The sequence below is a fragment of the Ornithodoros turicata genome, chromosome 7, assembly GCF_037126465.1.
Source record: "Ornithodoros turicata isolate Travis chromosome 7, ASM3712646v1, whole genome shotgun sequence".
NCBI classification, from domain to species: Eukaryota; Metazoa; Arthropoda; class Arachnida; order Ixodida; family Argasidae; genus Ornithodoros; species Ornithodoros turicata.
Window position 1 is genome coordinate 36,930,959 of NC_088207.1, and position 23,256 is coordinate 36,954,214.

At 45.7% G+C, this 23,256-nt stretch overlaps 3 protein-coding genes across 7 annotated transcripts in view; 1 reads left to right on the top strand and 2 right to left on the bottom strand.

Moving 5' to 3' along the window:
• LOC135400963 (U8 snoRNA-decapping enzyme-like) overlaps positions 1–9,480 on the bottom strand; it is a 29,229-nt gene extending 19,749 nt beyond the window's left edge. The window contains exons 1-2 of one of the 2 annotated variants that reach the window (XM_064633014.1): positions 9,290–9,480; positions 8,149–8,286 (exon numbers count right to left, since the gene is read on the bottom strand). In XM_064633014.1, the coding sequence (XP_064489084.1) occupies positions 8,149–8,185 (37 nt within the window). In that variant the 5' untranslated portion in view covers positions 8,186–8,286; positions 9,290–9,480. The remainder of the gene's footprint in view (positions 1–8,148; positions 8,287–9,289) is intronic. The other variant, XM_064633015.1, reaches the window with a different exon arrangement.
• Positions 1–16,345, top strand: LOC135400960 (solute carrier family 41 member 1-like). 3 transcript variants are annotated; one of them, XM_064633007.1, is made up of 11 exons: positions 1–109; positions 2,035–2,176; positions 5,223–5,283; positions 6,941–7,484; positions 10,407–10,551; positions 11,745–11,891; positions 12,687–12,831; positions 12,907–12,980; positions 14,100–14,234; positions 14,313–14,461; positions 15,252–16,345. In XM_064633007.1, the coding sequence occupies exons 4-11, from the start codon at positions 6,963–6,965 to the stop codon at positions 15,474–15,476; spliced, it is 1,542 nt and encodes a 513-aa protein (XP_064489077.1). In that variant the 5' UTR covers positions 1–109; positions 2,035–2,176; positions 5,223–5,283; positions 6,941–6,962; the 3' UTR covers positions 15,477–16,345. The 3 variants fall into 3 exon arrangements, with proteins under 3 accessions (XP_064489077.1, XP_064489076.1, XP_064489078.1); XM_064633006.1 differs by lacking the exon at positions 5,223–5,283; XM_064633008.1 differs by lacking the exons at positions 1–109; positions 2,035–2,176; positions 5,223–5,283; positions 6,941–7,484 and adding an exon at positions 9,828–10,084.
• Positions 15,839–23,256, bottom strand: part of LOC135400962 (guanine nucleotide-binding protein G(i) subunit alpha-like) — a 14,248-nt gene continuing 6,830 nt past the window's right edge. The window contains exon 9 of one of the 2 annotated variants that reach the window (XM_064633011.1): positions 15,839–21,689. The gene's annotated coding sequence lies outside the window, so the exon portion shown is untranslated. Of the gene's footprint in view, positions 21,690–22,076; positions 22,311–23,256 lie in introns of those variants that run through there. The other variant, XM_064633013.1, reaches the window with a different exon arrangement.

Here is a 23,256-nt window from a genome sequence, read left to right on the forward strand (position 1 = left end):
TTCGAGACACATTTATATCACATCATCCGGTAAGAAAGGGGGAACCAAGTCCTGGCACTGGATTGCACGGCTCTTGAGATGAGGAACGCTGCCCGACAGGACCATCCAGGTATCGTGGTTTGCACAATTTTCTCTTTGCTCGGTGTACACCCCAATAGCCCCGAATATATCCTCTGGATGTACGAATAACGTCCTCACGGATTCGCACGTCCGATTGATATCTGAGGGATATCCATCGGAGGTACGAATCCGTTAGGACATTATTCGTACATCAAGAGGATATTCGGGGTTGTTGGGGTACGTACGTACGTTCCTTCTGTTCAACCCCTGAGTGAGCGCGAGTCCTCGCTCGCAGTGGTTCGTTTACATATGAACGATCGTGGTTTTACAGAGGAGGCTTATTTATGGAGGAATACGGAGTCGACGGAACTGCGTCGTGTGGGAAACAGTCTTCTTGTAGACTGTTTCCAAGGCATGGGATTGGTGGGAACCGCGTATCGACCAACACCTAAAAGACATGATGCGTAAAACACTTTGAAGTAAATGACGCCATGCGACGGTAATGCGACTGCAGGATCTAATTACACTAGTACATCTAATTAATATGCGCTAATTATTGTGATAAGCAGCGCACATTGATTAAATTAAATGTCTGACACGCACCAAAAGAAGGTGCTGGCACCGCGTCGTTCCTCTGTTGTGGTGCATCGACAAATGAACCTCTGTATGCAATAAGGGGATAAGTCGAAAAATCCCAAAATGAGAAAAGGGGCCTCATATCATTGTCCGTCCCATTGACACACATGCATTCCCCGTTTTTTACCATGCTGTAGCGGGCGAACAAATCGCAATAAGGTCCTAAGTTTTCATTGGCAGGTGCATACTGGTATGTAGATGTCATTGCAACAAAAATAGTAAAAAGAGGATAAGTCGACTTATCCCCTTATTGCATACAGAGGTTCAAATATATGCAATACCGTAAGTTATAGGTTCAGAATACTTCCGAGAAATGTCCTGTCAATTCTGGCGTTCTCTCCACTGACGTTCGGACCAAACAACTGGGGATCCATAACAAATGAATGGAGATATCAAAGGCTATACGTCATTGGAGCTCAAGAGCAGAGCATAAGTGTTTTTACGTGTTTGCGAAAAACGAAAAACACGTCGACCCTCACGAAAAATTATGATAATAGTGAGTTTTAGTGCGTCGTACGCTATCGCCTGTGCGTACGTAAGGGGTAGCCTGGTGGTTCTGCGCAATGCGCGAAGCTCTTCTTAAGTTTTGCGCGTGCGTAGGACCACCAACGCTATCCCTTACGTACGCAAAGGCGATAGCGTACGATGCACTAAAACTCTCTAATAGTTCGTGACTCTAAAAACGCCGCGAGACAGCTATGACCATGAGCGATGCAACAGTGGTCGATTTAGCCAAATGACGATTCCCTAAAATGCAAACCTAAAGTGTTTTTATCTAACTGATAAACGCGTAAAAAATTGAGGAAGTTTGGCGATTGAGAAACATCCACTGCAGAACTAGCGTTACGTATCGTGGTTATGCTTCGCGATATCGTACGTTACTATTCGCCCCGAGATCGAACGGTGTCGGCGCGCTGCGGAGAAACGATGAACTAACGCAGTGTGGATAGTTTCCTCGCGTCATCTGCTTGTACACGTTTATTCCGCGTTCGGTGCAGTAGGTAGAGCATTGGGGGAACCGAACAGTATCGTACCATCGCGGCACAAGTGACCTGAATATACGCAACAATTACGGGAAAGAACCACCCACTCCGAATATCGCCGGCGTGTTGTCCACACTAGAAAGGTGACGGCGTCGCCCCCTATAGGTCGATCTCGCAGCAAATAGCGTTACGTATCATTTGAATATTGTGACTGGGAATCGTTCGGGCGAGACCTAAATGCGCAGACAGTTGTCGCCTCAATAGACGCAACTATATCACATAGTCTGTCGCCGAAGTATGCCTGAGGTCAGTCCGCGATAAGATACGTCATCGATGGTTCTTGACCGTTTCGCAGAGGATTACGGGTGCCAGATACTACTATCAGTGCAGCTCCCTCCTTCTCAAGGGAGCGCAGCAGCACCAACGGTACGCTTCCTCAACCTACCTTTCGTCATCTATGACATGCAGACTTAAACACAAAAGAAGACGCGTCACAGGTAAGAATGCCATTTATGGAGATTTTTCTAACGGAACGAAATACCTTTTGTGTTGTGTGGAAAACGCGTTTGCTTTGCGTAGTACCTTTGTGGTTCTCTCGTGGTGTCCCCAACGGCCCGCTGCGAAATACCGTTTCTTATTCCAATATTCTGAGACTCATTTTCGTTACTGGCCATCTGCGAAACACGATCGATGGTCACCTTTTCAACAACAGTTTCTTGTAATATTGGTTGGGAAGACACTGTCAAGTGTCACATAGTTGCTCACAGTGCATCTTGGCGTCTGTAAAAAACTCCACAAACGACTGCAGGCTTATAAAATGTTTGTTTATTGGAGGTGTATTTGTTTGTTACTAACTCTCAACAGAATTATGCGATCACTGTCACAGGGAGGCACAGCGACTGAGGGCTGATCGCTAATGCGTGGTATTCCTGTGGACGTGAGAGTTATTTGCACGCGGGTGTAATGCTATCTCGTAGTTTTCGCGGTTTTGATGTGTACGCGCTTTGATTTATTGTGTATGCGCATCCGTGAGCGCGTGAGTTCCTTGCATGTATTACCACTGGTATAACACAAAACCACAAAGCTCCAACCAGGTTTCAGAAGTGGGTGTCCGATGTTTTCTGGGCCAATTCGGCTCCTTCCTCAAGGGTGACTGCAGTGGCCACTGGTAACAGCTGTTATTCTTTAATAGTTTTTACTAGAGGCTACTACACAACCGAACCACCGCTATGTAAGGACCCCAACTGGGTCCGAAACGTCGGGTACCTTCTTCCTGAACCCTGGTCGGAGTCTTGCGTATGGCATAGTTTGATCCAACCAGACACACTTGTGTCGAAGACGTTCAAGTGAATTCCTAGTGAATTGCACGTCTTATTCTTTGCCTATGACGCCACATTTCGTCATAAATCGTGTTCCAGAACAACACGTACACATAGCTGATGGAAGGACGACAGTAGTATTAGTCACTGTGTTGTTTGACGGCGGAGAGATATGTTCTTAACAGTGGATAGCTATAGTAATCATCGGCCTTCATGATACGGGGGTCCTCAAGTAGATGAGCAGTACAAGCAATTGTAGTCAATAGCTCGTCCGTCTTTGTTAGTTACGTTGCATATTTACAGGCCTACATATAACTTTGGCTGCCGCTGAGATAGGTAGCGTGCTTATTGAACGACAAGATTTCTGAAGTGAACGCTCAAAACGACGAATTGCTATTACTTTATTAATGGTCTCAATATTCTAACATACGTTGCAAAGTAAATACTAAAGGAATTACCTTGAGGCTCGCTCTTGTGTTTATGCGATCTTACTGTGGTTTGCATTACAAAAATTTCAGTGAGGGTTATGTTTACAATGCTCGTTGCACCTTGTCACTGTATTTCCACAAAAATGTACACACAGTGGCACAAACACGTATGCAAGTTTCGAATGTTATGATCAGACAGATCAATATCATTCAAATAGACGTTGAACAGAATTAAATATCAGCACCGAAGTATTTCATATTAGTACCTAAATTGCTACGCCTGGGGCACGCCAAACAGAAGCGTTTATGGTAGTTATTATTATATGCCGACTCAGTAATTAGGGTTTTTGAATGAGGCAGTATTACCCTTTCGCACTACAATACTCTAACTTGTGCAACCGGATTAAGAGGTATGGAGAGCAGAGCAACTTTGTGAAACTATTTCAATTAAAATTTAAATTCGTAACCTGTATAATTTCACAAAGAGAATATATATGGCGGAGCAATTAGCGTAGCTTTTACAGCGGAGCTTGATGTCGGGGACGCTCCAAACAAACCTAACCTATAAATTTTCAAGCGGTCACTGATATCACAAGATGTAGCACCATCACTGATATTGGCACCGTTTTTATTTTGTAGCATATGAAAAGATTAGTGTAAGTGAACTTCCCAAGCAGCACAATGTACTGAAAGTCGAGTGCAATAGGGGTGGACGGCTAGGTGGAAGCCTTGAACACATTCGTGAAACTAAAGAACATTGATAAGACGCATACCGTCCACCCATATTGCACTCGACTTTCAGTACATTGTGCTGCTTGGGTTCATACTCCAGTCAGGACACCCAAACTCAGAAAACCCAATTGATGTTGATATCACCTCTACTGCAAAAAGACGTCAGAAACTGATTTGACAAAGTATTGAAGAAACGAGTAATCACTTTATGACCATACACAAGAGCTTCGTCTGGAACATATAAGTGAAAAATCCATATAGTGATCACTGAGGAGACTATCTGTGTATTCACACGAGCGACATTTCCCGAAGAAGCGGAAGACGCGAAAAACGTCATAGCTTTCTGAGCGCGAGCGCTCAACGTCCAGTGTCCACGTACGCTGCTAATCGTGGGGAATATCCTGCGACATAGCCACAAGATATCCCGTACCAGACGACAGGAAAGACGTTGACGGTGACGGTTGAAAGTGTGAATGCTGTGTGAAGCGTGTGAATGCTCAACATAACACGGGACGGAACTTCGTCTCTGAGAGCAGTGTTTTCACTTTTTCTTCCACCGGAATATTCCGTGAGCATATCGCGCGTGTAAATACACAATAAGTGTCGTCTGCTAAGTGCGCAGTACGCCACTCCCGATATTCCGGCACCGTGTGAATGCTCAACCTAACACGGGGCGGAACTTTGGCTCTGTGAGCAGTGCTTTGCTTTTTTTGTTCCGCTAGAATATTCCGTGAGGATGTCGTTCGTGTGAACACACGGTATATGGCAAGCAATGCAATATTATGCGTTGTCCACGCATTTGTGTCGTGTACCTGCACAATAGGCAGAACGTATTACGGATAGCAGATGACCTATGCAGCGCACCGTATGTCGTGTCTTGAGGACGTGAGACGTGCTTGAACGCTGAATCAGTGTTCGTTATGGCAGTCTACATGTGCACACTGACAGCGGGTTGCGAAGAAAAGGATGTGTCATTCTCGCTACTGCGTGTGTAAATGTCAGGTACAGAATGACGGGCAAGTCCGAGCAGTATGCGCGTCAACCATCATTTCATTTGCTTACAGGAATATATACTAGCCATTAAAAGAAGAAGAAAAAAAGAACTGATTTAGGTGTACCAAAAAGGTAGGTACGTAAGTGCCGCTTTGTGTGGTGACATACTCATCTAATCAAAATTATTTTTATGCGCATAATCATAGAAATCGGCATCTATATCAAACTGCATGTGGCGCTTACTGATTTTTAGAGTTGCTAATTAGTCGAGATGTTTTTAGCATTCTTATTTAAAGGAACTGTAAAGTGAAATATGACTTGGGACCAAAAGTACAGCGTTGCTTCCTTTCTTGTCTTCTGTGTTTGTTTAGATGTTTATGCGCGCAAGAGCAATAAAAAAATGCGCATTTCGGAATTTGCAGTTGAAAATCGGGAAGATATGCTCTTATACTCAGAAATATGATGCACTTTAAAAAAATGCCCGAAATCTGCACTTACATGCAGTATAAAAACTATCTTCACGACTTCCTAAACATGTGTTCTGAACTCCAGACTATAGGCCTCCATGCATATACTGTCCCCAGAAAAAACATGCGTTTGCATACAATTCCTAGCCCTAGTCATCACACACACGTCATCACCTCTCATTTTGTCATACCTATCGCACTAATCAATTTTGAACACTTTTAGAAACTGAAAGGTGGCGACCCTCAACGTTCGCAAAGAACAAAGTTGAAGCCGGCCCAGGATTGGCGGACAGATATCACGTGATACTGAAGGAGAACTTAACGCATTTGAGGCTGGTTACTAATTACCATTAGACTTTTTTTTAAGAACAATAGCAATTCTTGAGAAGTTCGGTTAAAACTGTTAGCGGTTGTAACGTCCGAGTTCCGTGCCTGCGAGGTGACCTGCACCATTTGTTGGCCTTTCTCTCTCTCCGCGTCTTGTGTCGTCTGCTCGCTGCTGTTTGCAAAACATCGCATCCAAGTGATTTGAACAAATGTGTGGTTTGCCTTCTTGTGTTCCGGAATACACAAACCGTGCACCTTCGCTGAAATGCTAGCTGCGATCGCCAGAAACGCACTATCTCGTGTGATGTATCGCCTAGTTGCTTGCGTTCTCAATAGATGGCGCGCGAGTCGCCCCAAGGCTGGGGTGCTCCTGGAGTGTGCTAGCTTGCTTTCGATTGCTGAAAAATTGCTCAACATACAGCAGAACTATTACGTATCTGAAGTGTTCAAGTTCCAAGCTTTCAGAAACCCAATAGGATAATGAACCTACGGCCTAGGAACCTTGTGCTTCATATACCAGTGACGTGTACCGTTCGGCCGAAACGACGGGAGTGTTTCGTTGTGCAAACAAGCCGAAATAAGCTAGCTAAAATATCGTTTTTATGCACACCCGTCTTGAACATCTCGTCCGCTTGAATAGCTAGCCCAAATGAAAAGGATTTTGGATCATGCTAGCAGGAACACAACCCTCCAAGGAAGAAAAAAGAAAGCGGCGTCTCAGGGCTCCATAATCAAATCGTATTTTTTCTCCCTTGACAGCGGCGTCCCTAAATAGCGCCAACATTGCGGGGACACCCAGGTCTTACTTCAACTTCTCTTTCACTCATTCTCCCACTCTCTCTCCCATTTCCCAAAAATACAGCCGAGCCCTTGAAACAGGCGGTGTTTCCCGAGAGACGCACAACATTCTCGCCTGCTTTCTCGATAACAGACACTCGAGACAGCAGACCATGAGGGAAATCACTAACGCCTTCTGTCCTTGCCTACTCTGCCAGGTAGCAACCACAATTTGCAAAAATGACGTCCGACAGTACCACTAACCACCAATCTCGGAGGAAGTCAGCATCTGCATGCAGCAACGGCGAAGTCCAAAATTCGGAGATTCTCAACCAAAATGGACACATCTTCTGCAACGGAAGCTCGGAGGCAGACCTATACCATCTCCAGAAGATGGTGTCCGAAGACGACATCGACGTCGTGCCAGAAGTCGGGGTGCTTCAAGGAGACGACGACAGTGAAGAAAGTTCAACGGCTCCGCCTGAAGAATCGCTGTGGTCCATCTTCAGACAGGCTGCCATACCATTCTTGCTTGCCGGACTGGGAACAGTGTGTGCCGGACTAGTGCTGGATGCTGTGCAATACTGGCCAGCGTTTGTCACCGTGACAGAGTTATTTATCGTAGTGCCTCCACTGTTGGGACTGAAGGGAAACTTGGAGATGACGTTGGCAGCTAGACTGTCCACTCAAGCGAACCTCGGTCGGATGGATACTTTACGGGAACAGTGGAGCATTGCGCTTGGGAATATGGCGCTTGTACAGGTGAGCTTATTTATGCACCGAGCTCGCCATTCAATATCAATGCGGACAGGTGGTAATGTGCAGAAATCATGCCATGCCAGCAAAAAAACGCATACACTACAATGGGAGTGAATGTCGTGCAGTTCCAGGGTGTCCACCAAATTGCAGCCTTCAAATTCCCCGAGTTTTCCAGGTTTTCACTGACTATTTCGAGCGAATTCCCTGACCAAAACAAAAGGCAACTTGGTGCCTCCTCCTATGTTTTGATACATATCCCTCATTAAACATATCATTTATGAGTATTAGCGAGGCTACCCTACTTTTCTGCCTCTCAGCTTGTCGTATATTAGCGAACCGCTACCCGCGGCAACGCTGCTGCGACGTGGCCGACCATTCAACCACTGATCGGTACTCGCGACTCGCTAGCGCATCATCACAGCACTTGTCGGCGATTTTCCCTGACTTCAGCTGCTTTATGGCAAATTCCCTGACAATCTCCCGACTTTTCCTGTCGCATCAAAATTCCCGTACAATTCCGGGTTTTCCATGTTGGCAGACGCCCTGAATTCGGAACTGGGCGACCGACCAGCCTCTGCACGTTTTGAAATGTCAAAGAGTGCGCTGTCGACATAACCCTTAATTCGCAGAGCATGGCCGGCATGATGACACATACGCGGGTACTCACAATTAGTCAGAATGGTTCCTCTTTCACAACGCCACATAATTGTGATGGCGACACCAATGTTTTACATCGTACTCCATAGTGCAATGTTCTGTTGTTTTTCTTTTGGACGTATGGTACCGAGCCACCAGTTGAGGAGATCTAGAGAGAATTGTACTACATGAGGCATACACGGAATATGTACCCATTCTAGGTTCAAAATGGAGTAAATTATGCCTTCCGTGTATTAATATCTCGTTAAAGTGCCACTCCGGACTCAGAAAACAGCGTTTATTTTATTTAGTCCATGAAAATAAGGTGCCTCAAGGATTCTATACGCGAAATTTCAATTCTGTTTACGAACGCTGTGCATTTCTGTCAATTTTTGAAGATCTGCTGAGCCTGCACAAATTTCGATGACGCGAGGAGCGGGTGACGTAATCATAAGCCCACAGATTGCAATGATGTCACGTTCTGGAGAGGGCACTCGTCTCCTAACAACGACGCCGGCGTCCGGGGAGGGCAACGTGGTGAAGTCACGTGACACTTATCCAAAGAGGGGAAAATGGGTGAGATGTCTCCTCCCTCCTTTGTGGCTTCTCGAAGGTCGGAGCCGTCGGATGATATGTCACGTGAGGCTCCGCTAACGGAGTGCAAAAAGTGAGCCCCCGGAAGACGCGAAGGGCAACAACGTTGCTAGATGAGAGCCGGGCGCGTCACATAGATCCAAAATATTTTGCACGAATGTAAAGTGAGACAAGAAGATTTCAGTAACATAACTTTGGTAGGATTCTGAAAAGATTTAGTCCGTAGTGGCACTTTAAGTATGCAAGAGGAGGGAAGCTTTCACGTAACACCCTTGCAACACCGACAAAAACAGGATTGCAGCACAGGATTCCTTAATGCGACGATGGTTCCCCCTGTTTTAATGAGTTCATGAATTTACCTAGAAATTGCGGCCCTTATTCCATGAATGCGCTCGCCAAATGGCGGGTACCACAAAGCATTGGCAGTCGGGGTTCCTCTACAGCATTGTAGAGGAATTTGCCAGCTGACGCCAAACATGTTCTTAGACTGGCCAGGTGTTTGTGTTGAGACGCGTTGCTGGCCACCGTGCGAAGTTAGGCGAATAAAGGAAAAGAGATGCAGTATTGCCATAGCTCACCTGCTTACACGTGCTGTTATAGCTGAACCAAAGCGCAGTATGGAAGGTCACGCACAGGATAAACATACGGAGAAACGGGGGAACACACATCAGTCATGATCATTACCAGATACAACAGGTTCAGGCTGCGTTTCAATACCCCGGTTAGTCGACTGCCTAGCGGTCTAACCGGAAGTGCCGCCATGTTAAGTCCCGTTCCAAATCTCGCCAAGTCCGCTATTCAGTCGGCTACAGCCTAGTGCGCATCGATGCAGTCTAGTTATACGCCTGACCATCTGACAGCCGGGATGGAGACGCGCGTTGACGGTACCAGCGTGCCCGCTGTTTCTGCTGGCTTTAAATGTAAAGTTGCACATAGTGGTATGCTTTTTAAAGTAGAGTTGCAACACATGTTTAGTTGTGGAGGTGACAGTTTATGCACGATGTCCTACAAACTTAGCGCATTATAGAGTCCTGCTGCGCTTGCGCCGTACGCATTTCTTGCGTGAGCAACGAGATGGCGCCACAGGCGCCTCGGCTAGGCAAGCCTGTTCCAATAGTGACAAGCAAATGGGTCTACTCAGCTGCCTAGTCAAGCGGCTTCGCGGGCGCGAGGTATTGGAACGCAGCCTCAATGATGAGCTCGGCAGTAACAGCCTGAAGCATGCAATTTGTGAGCCATATTGAGTCCAAATCCATAAGGGGATGCCAGTCGAACGCAGGTCTTCTTCCAGAGGGCTGCTGGACGCAAGCGATTGTGAATCCAGCTCCGTACAGAGGTTGCTCGCCTTCTGTTTCACCGAAAGAAATAAAAAGGTACGGGATGGGGTGCTTTACAAGCTACCAGCTTTTGGGCACAGCGCTTCTGCAACCTGCTAGTGCTCGACAAAGGTTTCCTGAACATAGGAACGCTGTCATTTTCTATTTGAGCACTTGTGCAGACAGTCCGTTCCTACTTCCCATGTGAATGTGGCATGTTTCAACAAATGCTATGCTGTGGACACCTGACACACACAATTAATGTTAGTGGACACAGAATCATAGGTTACTGCACGGGTGCTGATGACATGGGTGATATGAAAAAAGAATGAGTCCAGGCAATGAAATAATTCTCTCACGTGTGCTCTTTTGTTGACAGTGTCAGGCCTGCGTGCTGTCCTTCTTGTCTTCTGTCTTCGCAATCATCATGGGATTAGCGTCCGACTCGAGCTTTAAACTCGACGCTGCTATCTTTGTGGCGGCCTGCAGCATGGCCACAGCCGCTCTTGCAAGCTTCCTTCTCGGTAAGATCTCCTGACATCGCAGGAATAACGACACTTCTAGATGGCTTCGCAGCTGACACGAACCCCACATGTATACACGCGTAATTGCTATGATATACCAGTTCCAGTTTGCGGTACTGTCCAAAAATGCCTAAGGAGGCACCTGTGTTTGTGCAGCTCTCAACAGTTCACGAAGCAGACGACAGGGTTACCGCGTGTTTCGCGGTAGGTATGTGCAGAAACAGTACATGTACCGTGTATCCACGCGAGCAACATGCCCCCGAGAATATACCCCAGTGGAATATGCGAAAAACGACATAGCTTTCTGCTGTCACGTACCTGGAGAGCTCTCCACCAACACCACGTTGAGAGAAAGCCTGCTTACTCGTCGACTTGACGTAACAACTAAGAGTCAGCCAATCAGGGTCGTGTCTTCAACGACGGTAGCCAATATCACGAATGTGCTTTCAGCGGTCGTAGCCACGGAGACGAACCACCGTCGTCTGCGAGTGGTGATTGAACGTCCCCGCGTACTAAATTCGAAAAGTTTAAAATAAAGCGCAAAACGGTCCCATATCTTTCTCAAGACTGATTTTCTGAAAAGCGTGTTGCACTTTTTGTCTACAGAGTCAGATCTACTGGTTCCAAGATAGCTGCGCAGTCACTTGCGAGTTCTTGCATTCGTAGAACGGCGAATCGCAGTAGCAGACGAATTTTGTCTTTATATGCCCACGTAGCGAAGGAGGGAGAGGAGGCAATAAGCAGGTCTTCTGTATCGAGGTGGCGTTGTCTCAACGTTGTCCTCTCGTACACTGCTACCCGTGGGGAAAATCCTGCGGTGCAGACATGAGACGTTCCGCAGCAGACGGCGGGAAAAGTTGCAGACACTATACAGTCTTCTACATGGACGGCATTCAGTCCCCACATTCCGGTACCGTGCGGATGCCCAACATAACCCGTGGCGGAACTTCTTCACCGTGAGCAGTTCGCCTTTTCTTCGACAAGAATATTCCGTTGGGCGGCATTCTGGGTGTTGGAGGCATACGTGTTTGTGTCGTCTACGTTTGTAGCCTTGCCTCGGCTAGTTCTCGTTTGTTTATGCCCGTGTTCTACTTTTCTGTCAGAAAATGCATCACGTCCGCTTCGCCAGCGGCCGCTTCCGTCTTTCGCGTGACGCTTCCACCACGGTTTCCAAATCCCCGTTTTTCTTCCAGGTGCTGTCATGATCGTGGTGATAGTCTATTCACGAAAGTGTCACATCAACCCAGACAACATCGCCACTTCGGTCGTGGACGCCCTGGGGGATCTCACGACGCTCGCCATCCTGGCAGGGGTCAGTTCTCTCTTCTTCCATAAGCTCGGTACGTCACAGACGTATATGTGCCCCTTCCGTAGCACTACACGCATTGCAGCATCACTGAGTGCAGATATACATATCCAGAAAAGACGTGCCTAGAACAATTATTCAGCATTAACGAACGGTCGCTATATGACTGTTCCGGAACAGATGTCGAAGGCAACAGAGGTCACTCCGAAATGGTGGCGTCCGCCGCGTAGTCTGCATCGATGCATAAGTGGGATGCTGTTCACTTTAGGCTTTCAAACTGAAGGGCGGAATAATGGCAGGGACTTTTAGGAGACGACAACTGGCACCGCCCGCGAGTACACAAATGCACTCAAGATCAGGAATGGCAACCCTAGCCTGCCAAAGTGTACGTCAGAGAAGCAAGGGACAGCAAAACAAAAACAGACAAGCTACCAAAAAGGACCAGCGATGTGTAGGAATCGCGGAAAAACCTGCCGTGCTCCAATTTGTCGCTGGGCCGGCAGCCAAAAACCTTTCCTACTTCACTCGGTCGCCGAAAGTCCAGACGAGCGAGCAAGTCTTCAGAGTGACGAACAGACTGTCATCATACCATAACCAATGCAATTAGATGTGCTCCAACACATAAGAACACAATCCAAGCATAGCATATTTCCCATTTTAGGAAGAAACTGAGTATGACGCGTTAGATATCGTATAGGCAATGTAAAAGCGAACTGGTTCTGCCGTGGCAATGCGAGAGTCACAAGTTGCATTTTCAGTCGAGGTTTAAGCGAGTTACAGTCAAGAGCGGTGTGGCTATCTGCTTTTTATTTGTGCTGTTTGGTTGCAGAGCATCCGGGATTAGCGTGGGCTGTTGTTCTATGCCTGTTGGCGTTAGTGCCTCTCTGGATCTTCCTCGCCAGGAAGAACCCATCATCCAACAAAGTGCTCAAAGTAGGTTGGTGGCCTATCATAACTGCCATGGCCATTTCTAGGTAGGTTACGCTAACGATGACCTGAAATGGAAGCTACACGAACGAGAATGAACCCACTGCTTCTTTCTCTTCCAGTGTTGGAGGATACATACTCGACTTGGCCGTTAATAGGTTCAGCGGTTTGGCCGTCTTTCAACCCGTCATTAACGGTAAGTGAAGTGAGACTGTGAGAATGACAAACACTGCTGAAAGGGACATTTATCGCGACCAACAGACCTCTGCCTGTTTGTAAACAAATGACGTCATAGTGTTCCACAGCGCCACCAATAGGCAATTTGAAAAAGTTCCAGGGAGCAGCGCGCGCTCTGGCAGGGCGTGCCGGGAAATGCTATGCAAAACGACAGCGATTTGCTATCGTCTCCGATCGTCGTCGTCATCGTACTGGTGCATGCGCCGTCGCTGTCGTTTTGCACAGCATTTCCCGGCATGCGCGCTGCTCCCTCGAACTTTTGCAAATGGCCTATTTGGTAGAGTTGAACTACGCTCAAAGCTACGGGCGAACAAGGTGACGAAAGGGACGCGACCTTCGGCTATACTTCGGTCCTACTTTTCTTTCAATAGACGACTTCAGAAAATCCCAGCGAGCTTAGCGCCTCTTTGAACTATGGGAACTTGCTTATGAGAAAGGAGGGGAAGGACTCCGAACTGTTTCGGTTTCTCCTCTCACGGCCGATTGTCCACGAGGTGTCATAGTGTTCGTCGTCGTCAATTTGGTATAGTTGAACTACGCTGGAAGCTAGGGGGGCGAACAAGGTGGCGCCCGAAAGCCACGGTCTTGAGGGGATTACGATGGTCCCTGAAAGGGACGCGACCTTTGGTCCTACTTTTCTTTCAATAGGAGGCAGCGAACTAGTGCTCATTCATGGAACCCAGCCCTCCCCTTCCGATTTGTTTCGGTTTCAGTCTGTCTACCAACGTCATGATGACGTTTCTCGAGTTGAGGTCTATTCCTTCATTGACATGTTGGAATTAAAGAACGTGGCACCGCACGTTCATTAATTCCATATGCGTAGGGGATTCTCATCAGCTCGCTGCTCGATATCTGTCGTTTTCTTTGATCCTCCTGTAAAAAAAAAAAAAAAAAAATGCTCGCCTCTTTTTTTATGTGTGTGTCCGGGGGCGGGGGGTTCCTTGTAATGCCTATCGTGAAATGTATCTTCTGCGTGTAGATGTGTACGTACTATTGTACTTGCGTATTGTGCGCAAACGCCATCTTTGGACGAGAGTAATATGTGCAGCTCATATGGGGCTATGGTTTGTTCCTACAGGAGTGAACGGGAACTTGGCCGCGATCCATGCCAGCCGCATGTCCACCATGTTTGCACAGCGCTCTACCCTGGGTATTCACCCGGAGGAAGATTCCCAGTACTGCGTCGACCCGTTCACTGGACTCTGCCGAACGAGCAAGTGTTTTTCATCATCCCCCATTTCATTAACTTGAATGTTCCCTTTTGTGTGATGAGAAAAATTCAATCCCCCAGATCGGCAAGCTCGTATATCACAGTTGTTGGTGGTCCTCTCCATACCAGGCCACATAATCTTCGTCTTCCTAATCTACATCATCAGCGCAGGGCGCACTCCCCTGACGCCAGCCTTGATAATTGCCTATCTCGTGGCATCCCTCATTCTTGTAAGTAGTTCCGGATTCATCTGTTTCAAGGGCACTGCAGTAGACGATTTCAGAAAATCCCAGTGCTCCTTGCGCACGCATTGCATCCTGGGCGCTTACTAAGTGGAGGAACGAAGAATAATCCTTCACGTTTCGCTTTCGCTGACCGTGACACGTCGTGGACATGGACCGGTTGGGGAGAAATCGAATCATTTCTTTCGTATTAGTAAGCTCCCACAGTTCAAAGCGGCTCTAACCACTCTGGGATTTTCTGAAGTCGTCTATTGCATTAGAATACCTGGTAAGACTCCTCCAAAACTAACTATTTTCAATCAACGGAAGAGGCTGCAAGATGCATTTTATGTTTCTACAGCATGCTGTAACGTGATGACGTGAAATGTGTTGCATCTAATATCCGCCTACGACCCCCAAAGTTAAACCATTTACAGTAAACCTTCGTTATAACGAAACCGCTTTATTAAGATTATCGCTTCACTCAAAGTTTTACGCAGTCCTGGCCGAAAACCGGATTATTCTGATTGTACTGCCAGCAAACTCCGCTTATTGCGAAAGGCGAGCTGACAGGAACCCGCACGGCAAACCCAGGTCACTTTTTTGTCCAAAATTAAGAGGCTGCCTAGGTGTTCATCCACCAAGATAGGACCCTTTTCTTGCTTGAATAAGCTTGAACTCCCGCGAGGTTTCCGTGCGCTCCCAACGCTACTTCACCTTATATCGAACTCCTGCCTATATAGAATTTTCCCCCGGTCCCGTTGACTTCGTTATAACGAGGCTTTCCTCTATGTTACAGCTGCTGGTACTGCTGTACCTCGCCCGCTGCGGGACCTACTGGATGTGGCGGCGAAAGATCGACCCAGACAATGCAATCATTCCTCTCCTTACAGGATTAGGAGACATGTTAGGCACATCACTACTATTTCTTGCATTCCTCTTCCTTGCTGCCGTTGGCGATACAAGTGTCATCAACGACACAGGTCTGCCGCACACAACTAGGAATGAGACTCATCTCGTGTGATACGTAGCCCTTTAGAGCGACAAGATCCAGACACGTTCCTGTAGCGGTATACTCCCATCAGACATGACAGCGGAGTTTGCAAGCCCACAATTTTGAGCGCACCGACACTGAATGCAGCATTGCCACAAGCAACCTGTCCTGAGGAACTAAGCAATATAGTATGCGTATAACGTCTTGGCAAAAACAGGGCTGCTTTGGTTTGATGCAACCTTCCACGTGACAAGTTCAATATTTCAAGTTTCCTTTAATTTAATGGAGTTCATGCTTCTGAGGTTCTTATCGTTTCATTTCCCACTCTACAAAAACGTAGCAAGTTTACACGCACATGGGCCACTGAGGCAGAAGAGTAAAAACACTGGAAGTGTGGCTTTACGGGCCCATTAAGAAAACAACAAATTCTTTATATCACTGGCTACGTATCTGACTCTGTTGAGCTTCCTGCATTTCAATTTCAGGTTTTTGGCGACCCTGTGTTCACCCGAATACAAATTGAAAGGGACGATCACCAGAAACAATTGCTTTCACTTGTTTTCTCTCAAACGCATGAGTACATCTGTACACACATAGCTGTATATATATATATACCTTTTTACACAACAATGTGCTCATGTGTGCCATTTCACCTGTATTACTGTTGTGGTAACAGATTTTCAAAATGTCGATACCAACATGCTGATAACATCGCAAACTCTTGTGAACACTGGATAAAAAACACAACCATCAAATTTTCCACTGACTCCATCAATGCTAACGTCAACGCTTTCACAGCAATCCCGAGCAAAACACTTCGTCAATCAAGGATGTGCACGCGGGAGTCATAAAACTGGATCACATTTGTTTAGAAAGTGTAATAAAAGCATGAACGTGTAGAGTAGCTACATGCTAACAACAATTTGAACCCGTGAAACATGGTGGCTTTGAACATCAGCACAAGTCACATACCTTCATGACAAAGGAATCTATCAGTGCCCACGGTACATTGCCTCTTTACAGGTTTCACGATCATGAGATGTTTTTGCAAACAATAATGCCGTGAGTTTCAGATGACTACCTAAATACATGTTGTGGAGGCTACCATTAAATGACTTACTAACCAAATTTTGGAAGAAATTTCACACAAAGTGTCTCCCCAAAGAACAAAAGGGCAATGTTAACTGAAGCAGGACAGCAATTATTTGTTAGGCAGTGCTGAATACAAAAAAAAATGTTTGCCGTGATCCAACATTACAGCAGTGTTAAAAGTGCAACCATAAGCATAACACAAAGAAGAAGAAGCGCTACAAAAATAGGAAACTTGGGCCCCAGAGAATAAATGCGGGGCAATAAAAACTGTGATGTGAATAGTGGTTGCAGTAGCCAGCAGTAGCAAAATTGTGATGTGAATACGTGTTCAGTTGTTCTGCGCAAGCACTGGAACTTTTCTTGACTCAGAAACAAACTGTATTGAGACAATTAACACGCACACGGCTTCACAAGCCAATGATGTGGTAGAAAGCAAGCAGCCAGATTTACCACACTCAGAGCGAGTATGTGATAAGCTCTAAATATCAGCGAAGTGTGGTAAACAAAAAGTTGATGTGCTCGTCTAGGAACGTTTGGAATCACATTTGAACATTTCGGAACACAAACAGTTACTGAATACCGAAAATCTGTGCCCGTGTTAGAATCACGCGAAGCCACTGAACACTATATGCTGTTTGGCTTGGTCCGTAAGTCCATTTTACACAATGCCACTTGTGAGCTTAAACATTACCGTTTTTTACAGATAATTACCCCATTCCCAATGCTAGGCATTTCCCTCAGCAGCTGTTTCTGTGTGAGGCACAAAAATGCTACGTCCATTTTATTCGGTCCAAGTAGATGCGTCAATCCAAACTCGTTCATTGAATGAAGAGGAAAAATCGGCACAAGATCAGTTTTCAATAAATACGGGGCACTGCACAGGCAAATTAACTACAAGTGACATTAACGAATTTGCCACCTTCTCTAGTTCCAGCACATTTTAGAGAAGATAGCTAAATGCAGCAGAATTAAATGCAAATGCAAATGCAAAAGAGGGGAGAGCATGGTTATGATTTATCTGGGCTTGTCATTCAAATAAAGTTTCAGTGACAGAGATATGCAAATTACCCATTCTTCGAAGACAGGGTCCTCCACAAAACATCTCAATAGAGCGTACAAAAATAATAAAAAAAGAAGGTGAGCCGAGTCATTAATACTTTTAGACTTCCTTAGAAAGATAATTGCTCAGTGGAAGAGGAAATGGTGAACTCCATGTGGATATACATGCTAGTCGAATTACACAGAAAATCCAATTCCACTAATTTTAACGGTAGTTCACAAATAATCCTAGAGTTCGAGACAGCAAGATGGTGCAAATTATCGAGTCCATTATCCAATACTGTATGCCTTGGGCACGTTGAGTAGCCCAGTGGTTCTTGCTGAAGAGTATTTAAATTAAATCAATTTCAATTAAATTTTTGCCCATTTCTGTTTCATCATTTATCATCAGTCAAACAAGTAATTTGTCTCCACGTCATGCGGTTATTCGCAAAAGCCAAATATTGTGGACCATGCGAGCCTTTGGAAATAAAAAAGATATTGAGGAATGTCAGAAAAGCAAATGGTGCCGATGTTGTCCGAAAGAACACAAGACGAAAAAGCTGATATCTCTCTGCTGATCAGGCAGGAAGGTGAAAGATACGAAAGGATACCAAACGAAAAGGAAGCAAAGGTTTTCGTACCCCAAGAAACCACCAGGTGAGACGCAATGTCATAAAATGCACGAGAATACACAGAATGAAAGTATGAAGACGGTTCCACGGAAGTATGTATTGGCACAGCACAGTTTCACAAATTCATGATGATTTAATGGAGTGATGCGTAAAACAGCAGCGAAGACGAACTATATGCGGATTGAGGGGGCTGTTGTCTGTACAAACATGGATTTTGTGACAACACTCGCAATTATATTATCCGCCATCAGTGGCTGACGGGTGTTGAAGCAGTCGCTGGGGTTAAGCACAAAAAGGAAGCACACACACAAAGTTTGAAACACATTATGCAGCACGCCCTGCAATCTTTCTCCCTCCCCCTTTTTTTTTCTTGCAGGCTTTACTACTGTGCATGTCAGAGACAAGGTTCTTAAAGGGAAACCAAAGTGCAAAAATGTACTCTCCCGGAATAAAAGATGTCGTTACGTTTGACACCAATACAAAAGTAATGGAAGTTATCCGTTGCGCAGTTTGTGGTTTATGAGCGAAAAACCTGCAGCTTACACTTTCCCTCTCCTTCTCGAGAAGGAGAGCGAGGGGGAAGATTTATATCTCTGTTCCTTTCACTCATAAATCACAAAGGACACAATGGGTGAATCCCGTTCCTTTGGTGTCGGAGTCAAGGTAATGTCACCTTTCAACCTGCGAGGGTACATTTTTGTACTTCAGTGCCCCTTTAACCCAATAAGGCAAACCAGCATGCACACATTTTGTTTCTTGCTTCGGAATAAAGACACCACAAATGCCAATTCATTTACTCCTAATCATTCTGCCTCGTATAAAAGTATGTGACGACATGGACCCGATGAGGTACATTTGGCAGCTCATAATATTCGAAGGTGTCCACAACCTTTTATGAATGCAAACTACAAACGCCATCTGCCGCTATCGCCATGCGATGAATCGAAACAACAGCATATCAACGTCTGCAGCCCAGGTGATACCACAAAATGTGCACGCCACATGCAAACTGTTAATTCATTGGCACCTACTCACATGCGTGCTGAACACTCTGGACACAGACAATGGGATAGTGCAGAGGTTGAGAGACAATCAGAAGCCAAGCCCAAAACAAGGAAGGCCTTCCCCATTTCCTCTCTTCATGTTGCACCTTTTAGGAGCGCCTACACCAGAAAGATTTCTGGGCATATAATTATTTCTCCGCGTCAATTACGCGCGGAGGGGACAAAATAAACCGAGCTACAGTCTGAAAGTCTCACACTAGTCTGTCGCTGCTTCATTGTGATTCAACACTGCCACCTTGATTGTTTCTTAGGTGCAACTCCCTTAAGCATTTCACTTTCACGTTGAGCAAATGGTGGAAAGAATTTGTGGCATGTCTTGACTCAATGTTTTTCAAGGTGCAGTCAACCACCGTTTATCCGTGCTTTACTTGTCCGGATCCTTCGCTGTACAGACAAAAAACGTGGGGACGGATTTCAGTCCATGCAATTTGCCTTCATTTATGCAGACTTCAGTTTTCGGACCTGGACGAAAATTTCCAGGAACAGTAGAGGAAAATACCAAACAACTGCCTTCGCTTATCTGGTCTCGAGTCAGACACAATGAATGCGACCTACATTTCATCGAGCAAAGACGACAACCTCGAGGAATTCTTTCCCTTTCCTACTGTAACCATTTACCGAATGTTGCAATGTACCGTCCAGTACACTGAAGATGACTCACTGCAGCGATAAAAACGGTTTCACTTGTAGAACCGCATTCTCTGACGTGGAAGGTAACAGCGGTGGAGATAAGATCACAGTTTCGCAGTATGTCAACACTGACACGCATGACGACATATACGCCGTGATTAGGGATCAGAATGTTGTTAACACTGCTGCTTCCACCGATGACCAGCATGAACACAATGGCAGTGGTGAACCCACTGTTGCGACTCTGGAGAATGCACGAAGTTTCTTTGCACAGCAAACGGCTCTGGTAATTTTTCGTGCAAAAGAATGGGGTCTCTCAACTTAACGCCATCAGTAAGAGTTTAAAACAGCTGGATATCATGCGATTGGTGATAGAGAGTTTCCAATGTCCTCCTAAACAAACAAGGGCTTCGGTGACAACGGACAACTAGTCTGCCCTCAAGTTTCCTTCATCCAGATCCCCACTCTGTGAACATTTTCGCTGGAAACGGCAAGTACCGGACAAACGAGGATTGACCGGGTGTCGCTACCACCATGCATCCTCAATAATGCAGGAAGCATTGTCGCATTACCTGTAGAGCAGCATCTCTACGTTCCCACTGAGTACCCACGTTGGGTACCCATCATATCGAGGAGACTCCGCCACTCGCAATTGCTATCAGGTACCAGATTGCTTCAAACATGTTACCAATGCAGCAAATTCCTCACATTATCTAACAATGGCAGCACAAAAATTGGCTTGCACCTTCAAGCCACCTCTAATGACTAATGTCTTTACACAAGGAGATGGGCAACGCTTAGGTGCGTTCGTTTACTGGACTCGAGCAACTCGACGGACAACTCTTGGTCGGCAAAAACGGCTCTCGTGAGTTCGCCACTAGAGGTCCTCCAGAGTCGCCTCCCGACGACGCTCCTATCTATGCGGGTCACTGGGGAGTAGGTGACGTACGACGACTCAGACTGGTGGGTAGCATGAGTAGCATAAACGAACGTACCCTTGGCCTGGTGCCTATCAGGTGTTGGTGACAGGGACCAAGATGTTTGGCAGAGGCTTCCAAAACACACCCTGTATGTGCAGATCCAAGCTCATATTCACAGAAAATGGCAGGCCGTTTCCTTTACAAAGGCACATGGCATACAAAGATTTGGTCCTACCGAGACAAACAGCTTGCATGCACACAGCAGCCACACAGACAATGCATTATAGTGACATCCCAGTATACATAATAAAAATACACCACAGTCAAATTTCCTTTCACTGGTGCTGTCAGTAGCTCTCCCCAAAATGTGATGGCGATCCACTCTTTAACCACAGCGATACAATGTGTAAAAAATTTGTAACTGTGGACAAACAACAAGGTCGTACGTGAAATACAAATACTGCTACCCTCTGTACTCCGATGGCTGAATGATACAAAGCGGTAGAGAGAGCTTAAAATGAACAAATTTCTCAAGATATTATGGACCAAAATACTGAACTACCGAAAGCATATTGCAACATTATGAAATACTTGGCTATGAGTCGAGGCAATAAAAGCATTACACTTCTCTGAGAAAATAACAATAACAGCAGCATATGACTGCAAAATGACAAAAGTGTAACGCAGGAAAGCACGCATATGCGAAAATTGCTTGGAAACCAGGATACAATGCGACAATTGCCAACATGCAATGTTCAAGGCTGCTGTAATTATCCAATTTTCTAAGCAGAGTGGAATGGAGAGCACTGCAGGGAATAGAGGCAGTTGCGTTCAACCGGTCTTCCTAATACAAGTGTTGATATCCTGCAAAACAACAAAATATTTGGGGGAAGGGAATAGAGGGGGTTGTAAGGTAACTGTTTTGTAATGAACGAGCGTCGAAAGGTGGAGCAGTTGGTAACAGTACATACTGAAAAAGGAATACCAGCAAGGGACAAGGACACAGAATTGTGGTTCCTGTCCTTGTCCCCTGCTGCTATTCCTTTTTCAATACATTTAGTATTGAGCATTTATTTTTTAGAGTGAACACACTGTTGACTACATGTGGCTTGGAACTGGCGAGTAACCGCAACGTACACCAGTAGGCTATGGCAGTTCACATGCACTGGTTTTATAATGATGTCGACAGCTAGAGAAAGCTTCTCAAGAAAGAGTAGACCCTAAAGTGTATAAACCCATGTGACGAAGTCATAAACATGAAATAATTTATGTTTTCCTCTGAGTCAGTATCTGCAGGACAACAGATGGTGTATGTGTAGAGTCACTATGTGCACATATATGCAAGAAAGCTACATTTTATGCAAGTGCGCATACATGAGAGAGTACCAGAGATCATGGTATCATTCACCGATTGAGATAATGCTCAATAATGTTTATGAACATTCAAAACGCAGTGTTGAGTCACGTATTGTAGAAAGGTGCAAGCTATAAAGAAGACACACTGTAATGAGTGACCCATATTCTAATCCAAAGGCAAAAAAAAAAAAAGAAAAAAAAAAAAAAGAAAACAAAGAGCAAAGATTTGTGGAGGAAAGCCTTCAAGGCAGGATATAGGAAGATGTCTTGGTTGACAATACAACCACAGACATAAAATCTGGATTTCCAAACTGTTTGAAAGAACCACTTCCCACTGTCCCCTATTGTCCGTGGAGTGACCTTATTGTAAGGGGATAATAGTGAACAGCTCAAGGTTACGAGTCACACATGAGATCTTCTGAGGACCCATGCTGAGAACCGTGGTGGCAGAACCAACCTCTCTCTAGTGCAGAGGCAAGCTGTCATAGTGTATGAATATGATGCTCAGAACGTTATGCCGTACAGTGCTAAACACCCACACGCGAGACCGTTTATGAAGTGCCGCACACGAAAGGTGTCCGACCCACACATATGTCTGCAGTCTACCTGTAGGACTGTTTGCGGTGTGAAGAGCACCGGCGATGCTTTGCACTCAATCAAGCACAATGCGTGTATTCATAAATGCAGGAATTCACAAAACACAAGCCACAAAGACGATCGCAGCATTTATAAGCTTTGCATTCTTCACTGCACAAAAAAACCTGAGAACATGCGCGTCATTATGTGACGTGTGTGTGTCTGTGAGCACAAGTGAGCTACGATGAAATGTTTAAAAGCTTAAGTCGTACGCAACGTTATGGTCACCGTTATGTTAGTACTCTCAGACCGCCAAAAGTTGATCCAGATTTCTCCGATGCAAGAAAGAAGACATTCTGAAGCTACCACATACCTCGTAGCTAATGGCACTGTTCAAATTACTCGTGCAGGGTTAACATGTTACGAGTTACAGACACAAGAAGACCGGCATTCTAAATTAAACTTCTTCAAACCCTGAATAAAGCAATCTGGCAAAATG

Excerpts from the sequence above, each read along its gene's own strand:
- LOC135400960 (XM_064633007.1), top strand. The coding sequence starts at position 6,963 with ATGACGTCCGACAGTACCACTAACCACCAATCTCGGAGGAAGTCAGCA. Across the intron at positions 12,832-12,906 it reads ACTGCCATGGCCATTTCTAG|TGTTGGAGGATACATACTCG; the intron begins GTAGGTTACGCT and ends TTTCTCTTCCAG. Across the intron at positions 14,462-15,251 it reads TCGTGGCATCCCTCATTCTT|CTGCTGGTACTGCTGTACCT; the intron begins GTAAGTAGTTCC and ends TCTATGTTACAG.